Source organism: Penaeus monodon, chromosome 41 (genome assembly GCF_015228065.2).
Source record: "Penaeus monodon isolate SGIC_2016 chromosome 41, NSTDA_Pmon_1, whole genome shotgun sequence".
Classification (NCBI taxonomy): Eukaryota; Metazoa; Arthropoda; class Malacostraca; order Decapoda; family Penaeidae; genus Penaeus; species Penaeus monodon.
Window position 1 is genome coordinate 21,229,201 of NC_051426.1, and position 11,524 is coordinate 21,240,724.

The 11,524-nt window shown below is 38.5% G+C and overlaps 1 protein-coding gene across 1 annotated transcript in view; it reads right to left on the bottom strand.

Annotated features, from left to right (window-relative positions):
- LOC119598444 overlaps positions 1-11,512 on the bottom strand; it is a 26,191-nt gene extending 14,679 nt beyond the window's left edge. The window contains exons 1-15 of the mRNA XM_037948081.1: positions 11,434-11,512; positions 11,259-11,306; positions 10,788-11,052; positions 9,663-9,846; positions 9,240-9,412; positions 8,860-9,112; positions 8,596-8,718; positions 7,394-8,394; positions 3,642-3,812; positions 2,695-2,868; positions 2,173-2,476; positions 1,696-1,885; positions 1,454-1,561; positions 555-1,046; positions 217-418 (exon numbers count right to left, since the gene is read on the bottom strand). Of these exons, the coding sequence (XP_037804009.1) occupies positions 217-418; positions 555-1,046; positions 1,454-1,561; positions 1,696-1,885; positions 2,173-2,476; positions 2,695-2,868; positions 3,642-3,812; positions 7,394-8,394; positions 8,596-8,718; positions 8,860-9,112; positions 9,240-9,412; positions 9,663-9,846; positions 10,788-11,052; positions 11,259-11,306; positions 11,434-11,512 (3,767 nt within the window). The remainder of the gene's footprint in view (positions 1-216; positions 419-554; positions 1,047-1,453; positions 1,562-1,695; positions 1,886-2,172; positions 2,477-2,694; positions 2,869-3,641; positions 3,813-7,393; positions 8,395-8,595; positions 8,719-8,859; positions 9,113-9,239; positions 9,413-9,662; positions 9,847-10,787; positions 11,053-11,258; positions 11,307-11,433) is intronic.
- Between the last annotated feature and the right edge of the window lie 12 nt (positions 11,513-11,524).

An 11,524-nucleotide genomic window follows, 5' to 3' on the forward strand; every position in this document is an offset into this window, starting at 1 on the left:
CTATTAATACTAAAATGTTATAAAAACTACCAAAAGTCGAGAAAATGGGTAAACAGGTAAGATCAGGTCAGCCTACTAAGTAGCTATGGTAACTGAGTGCTTGTGGCCCTAAATGTAAACAAAATTAATGAACTAATAATATCACAGTGGACTGGGCCCGTAGGTACATACTCTCCAGGGTCAAAAACTATAACTGATTTGTTATCCACAACAAACCTGTAACGATCTCTTCTCTCCCTTCGGAGTCCTTCCCTTAATAAAATTCGTTCAGTAGTAATGTGACGTGACCTAAGAGCTGCCATGGGTAAACGAACGGGACCTCCCGAGTTCCCAGGGAGACGACCAACTGAATCTCTCCTTGTATTCATTATGTCTTGTCGTAATCGACGTCTTGCATTGTGCCATGGACTAGAATTATCTAGACAGAAATAAGTCTTTGTGAGTCAACAACTTACACATGAGCTGGTAAAAGACAAAAATGTAAAGTATTGGATGCATTCTCATATCAAAAACATAAACTCAGTATCGTCATGACTAAATTCCTCTATACTTACTATTCAAATCATTGCTTTGTGCCTCAGTCTCATCCAACTGTGGCAAAGGTGGGGGTACTGTTGGTGGAGGTCCAGGAGGAACAGACATCCGAGAAGGGGGAAGCCCACCCCATGGACTTGCTGATTCCGTTGTTCTCTCTGACAATCTATCACTATTTCTACCATGCTGCCTAACACAGCTTCTCAATCGCAGCACATTATTGTCAAAATCTGACCACCTGTCTGACAGTCTATCATATGGCCCATCACTTCTCCCACTTGACCTCCTTTCATTCAGTCTGTCATATGAACTTGAGGATGGCTCTACAGTGGGTCTATCTGGCACACTCAGTGGCCTGTCTGAAGACCGATGTGTAGGTCTACGTGCTGAACTTGCAGGGGACCTAGCTGATGATCCTGCTGTATTCCTATTTAATCCACGTGTTGCTGATCTATCAGTCATGGTTGTAGAGGTATCAGATGTTTCAGGTTGGTTATTTGTGCCTTCGTGATCTGTAAATACCATAATCTATTATTCAGTATCTACATTAGGATCACGTATGATACCAACTATCCACTTTATGCAAAGAGCATTGAAAAATCTTGTAGAACTTAAAATAGGTAACAAAAGTCATAAAACTGGCAGACAAATAGGAAATGTAGATACAAATGAATACAAAGCATTGCAAGGAAATCTATCAGAATCAATTCAAATATTAACTGGGAAACAAAATTAGGCCAACTAAATATCACATTGCTAATCTGTGGAGCAGACTGTCTTGACAAGCTACATATGCTGTTGACCATGCAGCAGAAATATTTATGTTGCACAAGTTTTACATAATATTTGTCTCTTTTACCTTGCATATCAAATGTGATAAAAAATTTTCCATTCAATGATATTCAATTTCTTAACTGACCTGAACTAGCAGTACTTGTACTGGCACCATTTGCAACTTGATGAGCGATCATATTCGCAATTCTTGATGCTAAAGATGTAGTTGGGGGTCCAGCTCGACGATATTGTTCTGGAAAATTATTACAATTATAACTAATTAATAAATGAAGAAAAAAGGAAACAGAAAAAGAGACAATATGGCACCTGCAACTAGTTAAACACACAAATAAGCACCCAAAATAGAGGTTAATAACTCTTTCTAACCTGGTGGACTTGGTGGGTCTTCTTCATGATCTTGGGATGCAGACGAAGTCACAGATGAAGTTGTGGATGAAGCAGGTGATGATGCATTAAGGAAGCCTTGTAGACGTCTCTCCTGCTGTTCTAATGCTTCTTGTCTTTCTCGTAACCGTTCCTGAAGTCGCTCAAACGAATGATGTAATATCTGGGGATGCTAAAATCAATTACACAAAGGCTGAATAGTTAGCTTTACCAACGTATGAAACATCTAGATCATATTATAAGCATCCTGCATTACTCTTTGTTTAATGCATATGTAAAATTATTAGGGCTAGTGTTGTAGGTTTTGTTTTTAGATTTTTGTTTTTGTTTTTGTAAGAGATATTTTCTTTTAAAGATCTACTTTTTGAACAAAACTTCAAAAATCTTTACAATTGACAAGATACAGATAGGTATAAATAAATATATAATAAAGAAGAAGGTGTACCCCTTTATACTTACTGTGCGAGTGTGTGCACCATACTGGTTGCCAGATATAATGCGCACGATATCCCTTGGTTGTTCCTCAGAATCTCCTTGATCAGGTGGTGGTGTTGGCAGAGGGCCAATCACTGCTCCAGTGCCTGATGCTGATGCTCCAGGTTCTATCAATCCTCTTGTTGGAGAGGTTGTCCTGCCCAGCCCTCCTCCCAGTGCTCCACTTGCTCCATGATGGGATGCAGACAGCCCAGGGAGGGTAAGACGAGTGCGGACAGCACGACGACGAGGAATGCGGCGAAGCATGCATGGAGACATCACCCAGGGTCTGGTACAAAAAAAATGTGATGTTTCAGAATACTTCAATATCTTTAACTGCATCTCACACATACATACACAGAAAGAGAGAATGCGAGGGGGGAGGGGGAAAGGGGAAGGGAGATGGAAAAGAAGGAAAGTAGAAAGGAGAGAGAGAGGGAGGAAGGGAGGAGACTGAAAGAGAAAGAGAAAGACCCTTCTTCAAATGTTACAAGATATAATAGTCACCTGTGGGAATGTCTGGAGCGTGTCCTAGTTCCAAAAGGTCCCCGCTGCAGCCGGGCTACAGTTCTTGGGCTTGTTCTGGACCAGTGACGAATCAGGGGCAGAGAGGATACATTATCACTAGAACCAAGGCTGGGTGGCTGAGCACTTGGGTCATCTTCATTAGGAATGCCAACCCTGAGAAATCATTAAAAAAAAATTACATATACATACATACATACACTCACAGACACACACACACACACACACACACACACACACACACACACACACACACACACACACACACACACACACACACACACACACACACACACATATATATATATATATATATATATATATATATATATATATATATTATATAATTATATATATTATATATATCATATATATTATATATATATATATATATAATATATATATATAATATATATATATATAACATATATATAAATATAATATATATATATATAATATATATATATATATATATATACATATATATACATATATACATATATATATATATATATGTATATATGTATGTATGTATGTATGTTATTATTATATATATATATATATATATATATATATATATATATTATATATATATATATATATGTATGTGTATATATAATATATATGTTATTAATTATAAATAATTATAATTATATAATATATATTTATATATTATATATAATATATTCTATATATATCATATATATATGTATGTCCTTTATCACCATTTGTGGAAGTAAAATTCAATAAGTCAGGTAGGATGAATGTACTTAAGCATGCCATTTGTATGCAATTGCCGAGATCACAGTAGGGCAATCAAAAGATGGACTGATGGCATGATTAGGCATCACTTGATATCCAGGATTTACATTATGACTTAATACAATGTCTGCAGTTGCTAATGGCTTAACCAAATCAGCAATCCTTACCTCTGGCTGGTTGTGGGAGGACTGTCTGCTGATGGTCCATTTAAATCCTCCATAGACTGATCAACAGAAACCCTCAGAGAATGTATCTGGTGCTGGATATCATATAACATAGACCGGATCTGCTGAAGGCGAAGTATCTCATGTCTATGCCTTGTTATTTCTAAATGTGCTCTGCAATAAAAAAAAAGAAACATTAAACCCACTGATTCCTTTTTACTGATATAGCGTGGTTTCACATACAAATTGATTAACCCTTTCCCGACGGGTAGTATTCATAGTGGCCCCGGCCCCGCTGCCGGGGGCTTATATCATCGCCCTAGCATGCGCGACCACTCATGCCAAATACCAGCATCCCATGCCGTTTCTTTGTAATACTACGAAGGTATGTTGTATTTTCAGTTTTCATTATTTTCAAAAGTCTCTACTTGCCAAACTTTCTAATAAATCGAGACTAAAGGGTATTATTTTTGTTATATAGACTCCATAGTTGATCATTATTCACTCTATAGTCTGAATAAAATAAGCAGTGTGCGGCATCATGAAGTTGAAATCGTCAGTTTGTTGCATTTTTTTTTTTTTGCATAGTAAAAATGAGTGTTAAAAACAACTTAATCACACTTTCACTGGCAGAAAAATAATATTTTGCCGTGATTGTAACAATAAATAACTCATGGCATGTCCATACATACACCATGGCATGTACATACATGCCCCCGGCAGATAGTCCCGCCATGCCATGGCATGTGCGTACATGCCACCCGTCAGGAATGGGTTAATAAACCTTAACAAAAATACATAAGTAATTTGTTTATACAGAACTAAACTTTACATGAACAAATATCTCTATCACAGCTGCTATAGCCCAATACTGGCTGTATACATCCACGCTTGCCATAACAAACCAAGCCTACATGCTGATCTGCAAGGATGCATGACATGTGTGATCAGCCTGCTCCAAGTAGTGTGCCCTAAACCCGTATTCACTTGCTGGCTCTGGGTGTAGTCCTCCAGGAGCCCCTCATAAGTGGAGCTGAAATGTCCTAGACAGTGATTCTGCTCTCACATACAATGCCATAATTCAAAATAGTTTTTCAATGGAACATACCACTCATTTCATGCATCATTTCCAAACTTAAATGGAACAGCTGCTTAACAGGAAAAATAATTCAATTAACAGGAAATAAAACAATAAAACATAATCTGTACAAATTCACATTACCATAAAATAGGTTCTTCAACAATGAATAAATCTTAGCATTAGTTTGAACTTCATCTCCTACATTCACAATTACAGTAGATACACAATGGACAAGTATATGAATATAACAAAGAAAGGAGAAGCAGAAAAAAACAAATTTATATACATAAGGCAGTTTCATTTTAACCCTTCAATGATGGGAAAAGTTACCAATGTTCTGTTCTTGGAGTTCTGCCAAATGTCTCACATGTGAGACATAATGCAATATGTCTATTTGGCTATTCCCTAACAATTTCCTATTGGAAACATAACCTCAAGTAACGTCATGACCTTATCATGAGAGATTACCTGGTGAGTTTCATAACTCTCCATTTGTATTCATAATAAGGATATATCTTTTGTATTGAGCAGTCAGAATATATTACATGAACTATTATTACTGCTCTCTCTCTTGCCATCCCTCCTAACACCAGGAAGTGGATGCTAACATCTAGGTAGGTCTGTGCAACTTTGGTCAGCTCATGACTCGCCTCCACTTTGCCCACATGGAGAATGGAGCTCCACTCCAAGAGTACAGCATGTGGAAGCTTTGACCAGTCTTGGACGGCCTTAATGACTTGTTCCTCTGACAAGTCATTGTGGATGTGCCACAGATGAATGGCTTTCAAGACCTTCAACCCAAACATGAGAGCAAGGTTTGGGTTGTGGGTCTATAAGCTCTCTGCCAACACCAGCCCAGTGGCTGGGCATACCTTTCTTTTCTCCAGGGTCTGGATTCACTTATATATGATTATAATACATTTACTAACGGTCATTTACCAATGATGGTAAACTTGCCCCGTAAGAGTAAATTGACTTGTTCTGATGGTAGTTGGCAAAGGGCTCTAGTAGTGATATTTCACCTATTAGTAAGCACCACACATAATTCTTTAGGCTCCTTCAGCCATTCACATTAACATGTTAGAAGAACTCAACACAGCGTGATTTTTGAATAATGGCTAAAACAAATGCACCTGTACAGCTGGGATTTTTTTTTGTTTTGTTTTGTGATAAGACCTACCTGGCTGTTCATCATCAAATAGGAACTAGTACAAACAATGTCACATCAATACATTATCTATTGTTCACCAAAGAATTGATCCAAATAATGTTCTTCTTTCTTTTAAAAATTCTCTTTATTGTCAAACAAGAAACCACTCCCAACATTAAAGCTATTCTTTATTCATCACAATTTACTGTTAAACTAGGAAGAGGATAGAGAAGCTGTTTGTTTGACATTGCTATGGCCAGTGTAAGTATAATTTTTTCTTCTTTTTGTAAGAGACGAAAATATGTTTCAAAATTTCAATGATCTACTGATTCCACATATATATTAGTCATGGTCTACTATAGGCTTATGTCTGTAATTTTACAAGAATTGGTATTTTTCTTGCTAGTTTCATGTAAAATTTGCATTTCTTTGCTGTGGTCATGTTATGACAGATGCTTGCCATCATTCTAATCACTCACACACACACACACACACACACACACACTCACACACTCACACACTCACTCACACACTCACTCACTCACTCACTCACTCACTCACTCACTCACTCACTCACTCACTCACTCACTCACTCACTCACTCACTCACTCACTCACTCACTCACTCACTCACTCACTCACTCACTCACTCACACACACACACATTCTTTGGGAAATGAAGTAGAGAGAGAGAGGAGGGTTAGAGCCTAAGGAATGAACAGGGAGGATGGGAAGTATACCCTCAAAGTCTCCCATCCCTACTGGAGGGGTATGGGGTGAAGCAAATAGTAAGGAGATGAGAAGGACAAGGAAAGGACCACAGATGGGAAACTGTGACATAGGCTCTACCAATAGTTCCTCACACTGGGTGGAGGTTGGGGCATAGTCTAGCTGATTTATGTCAGTGATGGGAATGGGGATGGTGGGTGGAGCTACAGAATCTCTAGAGCTAGAACAGAATACAGGATTACTCAACAGCAAATAAAATAAAATGGAAATATGATGCCAACATTAGCATTACAGTATATTCCACAAGCACTTCATGACACCAATGTCAGCACCACCAAATAGAATAGGTTAAGAACTGGCACTGACCTGTCCAGGAGGAGGACAGCCATATTACTGCAATTAGCAATTAAGCAGTCATTGCAGCAGCAGCACACTGTGCACCAGAACCCTGATGGAACTCTGAACTCTGATTTACCCTCATGAAAACTTGGCCAGTGTTACTGAGAGTTGCAAATTAGGCATCATTGGAGAGGCTGAACTCTATACTAAAACCTTAGTAATGAACAAGCTAAACTTCATATCTTTCTAACACATACAATGTCAATGTAATCTTATGCTCAGACTGTATCATCCACAGTGCATAGCTCATGTGTGGGTCCCCAGCAGCAGGCATTCACTACTATTGACACCACCTGGGAATGTGTGTTTATTGTACTCAGAGGGGCTGGTTATGAATTGGTTATGTTATCTATCTTACCAGAGAAAACACATAAACAAAAATTTTAAAAATACTTGCCTGCATATTCTTTGCATATTCTCAATGTGACGACTAAGAAGTTGTACTCCAAACTGTGGATCTAATGACGAAGATCTTGGATACCTCATCGCAGAAGAAAGTGAAGACATCTGAGAGCGTGGCATTCCAGACAACCCTGATGGCCCAGGCACTGCAAGATCCTCATTAGTATCACTTGGAGGAATTTCACCAGTGTTGCCGAGTCTCACAGGATCTGTTCCCCTTGTTGGAGGAGCAGTTCCTGCGCTTTGAGAGAGTATATGTGCATCACTAGAAGGTGCACCATTGTTTTCAACTCTTTGTTGCACTGCACTCTCTTGTGAGTTTTCTGGTTCATCATTACCAATAACATTTTCAGCAGCGTTATTACTACTGGTTTCAATTTCAGTTTCACTTCTGTTTTCCCTAGGCACTCTTGAGCGTCCTGGTTGGATCACAGAACCATTACTAGTGAAGTAACCCCAAAGGGTACCTTGACGCTCCGATTGCGACCCTGTTGATCGAAGATTTAGTCCAGCAGGGCCTAATGTTACATCATCCTCATCACTGCCTCTATCATCAGTTCGTCTGTAATTCCTACGATCAAGAACAAAATTGTCTCCTCTCCTACTACCTGTAACCCCTTCCTCCCCACCCATTGGTGCTCGGAGATCCCCCATCCCGCTGACAGCATTATCCCATAAACTCTGCACATTAGAAGCCTCTCCAGCACTGTCAGAATCCTGCCCTGGTCGGTGAAGCCTTGACGTCCACAGGAGTGAAAGACGAGTATTTCTCTCAGATATTCCACTTGTGCCACTCGTTGCAGATGAACTCGAATCTAAACTTGAAGATGATGCACTATCATCACTAATAATCTGTCTCAGAGTCCGTACTGCACTAAGACCATAGTCCTCCTCCAGTCTTACATTTAGGTCATTAGTGGCTTGTGAATCCCGTCCAGAATGTGAGTCTTGGGACCCCCATGTGGTTCTGTTCCTTGGCATTTCACCTGTTGATTCCTATGGCCAGACAATAAAAGAGAAAGGTGTATGAATATCACATAATATGAAAGAAAAAATAAAGCAAGATCAATCTCATGCTGTTTTGTACTAAGACAATTATTCTTATAAGCAGATGATTCTTTTACTGAGCAAAATTACAAGAATTAAAATAACAAGCCAACAGTTCAGATTAGAAAAACACTGATTTGTGCATCATACCTGACGTTGTAAAGTTGCTCTCCTCTCCTCAGTCACCTGTCTTGCAAACTGTCTGGCCTGATTGAGCAAGGCTTGTTGCCCTTGAGTTGGAGGAGGATCTATGGGGTCTGTACCCCTGTCAATCTAAAAGAAGAAAAAAAGAACTCCTGAGCAAAGAAAATGGCACTACAACATTTCCACATTAATCAGTTCTGCTGCTGTCACAGAATGCTAAACATTGTGTTGATGTACATTACAAAATTCTTTGGTCAGTTTCACACTTACTCTATTAGATGTTCTTGAATTGAAATTTCTGCTGGTAAGGGCTTCATATCGTGACATTAAGTTAAGGTACTGGCTTGACAATTGGTTGTAACGATGTGAGAGCTGCTGCTCCCTTTCCACTAATTCTGAATGTGAAGGGAAAGAGCCATTTGTGCATCCACTGGTTCTACTGGCCCCATGGCTCTGTCGATCATGGGATGTGTTTGCAATGCCAGTGATGAGTTTGTGACCAAGTGGATCAAACTTAACGTATCTGCACAAGAGAGAGGGATACTGTATATTTAATAAGGTCTATTAAATCTATTAGTATCATCACTTTATCAAATATATAAAAATCAAAACAAAAAATAAATAAACATCAAATATCACCTCCCTCTTACCTAATTTTCTCTTTTTCATCTGCAGTAGATATTTTAGTAAAAGGGTGAGGTTGAAACCAGTCCCAAAAATATATTTCATTAAAGGTTGCAACCACAAGTACTTTATCTGTTGGGTGGAAGGCTAGTGATGCTATGACTGTATTTTTCTCTGTGGTCCATACTTCACTACCTCCCTATAGCAGACACAAAAACATAAAACATTTTGTTAATATATTAACATGTTGCATCCACTATAACAGTTAAGTTATTTTTCAGCTAAACTTCTTGTTTCTCCTGCAAAAAACTGCATGCAGGAGAAACAAGTAGGGTATATTGAACTTCATTCTATTTCATAACACATATTCTCCCTTACCACAGTAATAAACTAAGTAGCTATATCAAATTCACTTTTTTCATCAATTATGAACTGCTAGTGGTTCTTACCTTCAGATCCCAGACTCTTACTTCCCCACCTAGGCATCCAGAGGCAATAATTTCATTAGAGGCTGGATGGAAAGCCACACACCAGGGGGTTCTGGGATGACCTTCCAGGGTGCAGATGCACCGTCCAGTTTTTACCTCACTTACATAGATATTATGGTCACCATGAGTTGATGCTACCTTAGACCTAAAAAGAGAAAATCCTTGTTATAAACAGAGCAAGTAAAATGATGGCCTTCTTAAGTCATTTTACAAGATAGTTTAACCTAGCCTAGACTAGAATCAGCATATTTGCAGGTAAGTGATGCTTTCTAGACTTACTAACTTTAAATTCCTTTATTCACTGGTCTAGTTCACATCTGAATTATGACTGGCAAAGAGGCTTATAATAGGTTATAGGTCTAATACTTTAAGCTCACGAAGAAATTCAGACTAATACTTTCCATTATATATATGGGGAGTCACTCATTAGAGATTCATGTGAGCCACATGAATACCAACATTATTTCTTGATAATACTTTATATGTGACTATGGAAGCATGTAGAATATTCCCCTTGTTAAGAGTTAAGAGCTGCCATTACATTTACTTTGCCGATCATTTACAGATCAATTTTCAAGATATATCTAAGCAAATATTTACATACTAGGAACTATTTACTCCAGTGTATGGCATACACAAATTACAGTAAAACAAATGAAACTTTTCTCCCAAATGTTAATAGTGAATATCTGAATATCAGTATGCTTTATTTCTATTTTTCTGAGGTAGATATTTCTTGATATTTATGTAGGATATATTTTATTCTAATGTGGTGGGAAAAAATATGCATTCACTGTTGGGGAAAACTTGACTTTAGAATTATGTACATGCTCAGGGGTTATACTGTGAACAAATCACACATAAGCCATTCCATTCCAACTGATGTGTAACAGTTGCACATCAGCATCATAAATCATTCTAGCTTAGCAAAGCCTCAATTCTACAGATTGGAAAAATACAAATTCAAACATAAATATTATGAACATAACTACATCAAAAAAAGCTTGAGCATCAACTTCATAATATTCAGATTTCATATAAAATCTGTGGCTCATCATGCGAAAAACAAGAGGAAAGTTTACTTACCCATCTGGGCTAAAAACCATCAAAAAAGTTGATTTAGGGGCACCAGGGAGTTGGCAAGACAGCTGAGCATGTTGCCGATACACAAGCGTTTCCTCAGTTGCTCTATGCAACTGGTTTATAGTGGTCCTTGGATATCTTATTGGCACTTCTCGCCGGGCCAGGAGAACTGCTGTGGGAACAAGTAGAGGATCTTGGGGGCGCACTCCCCAAGTCCCCTCCCCCCCTCCCTCCACCTTAATGTTTGCTTCCGAGTCATCCATCCTTTCTGGAAGGACATACAAATACAATGAAAAGATGAAATCTTTAAAAAACAATAGTATTCAGAAATATATCAACATACACTCTATAAATAGGTCTTAAAATGTTATCAACCCCATAAGAGAGTTTAATGCCCAAGCTTTCTTTGGTCAATAAACCAGGCATCTTCAATCAGGGTGAGAATTTATTTTTTATTAACTTCAACCAACCAACCGATACTTCTCAACCATGATGTGAACTTGCCATCATGGAAAAATCTGGCTGTGGGCCAGGTTGATGGAAATATAATGATATGGGACATCAAAGCACTTGGAGGGTGATTAGACTCAGTGGGCATTTAGGAAGGGGCTCTTGCATTATTCTTATTGGTAATGAGGGAGGAATGTACCATTCATAAGCCATGACAGACAAAGGGCCAGCTCAATGGGGGGCACCTTTCCATGTTCAGGATTTTTATCTGCCACCATGATGGCAGTGCT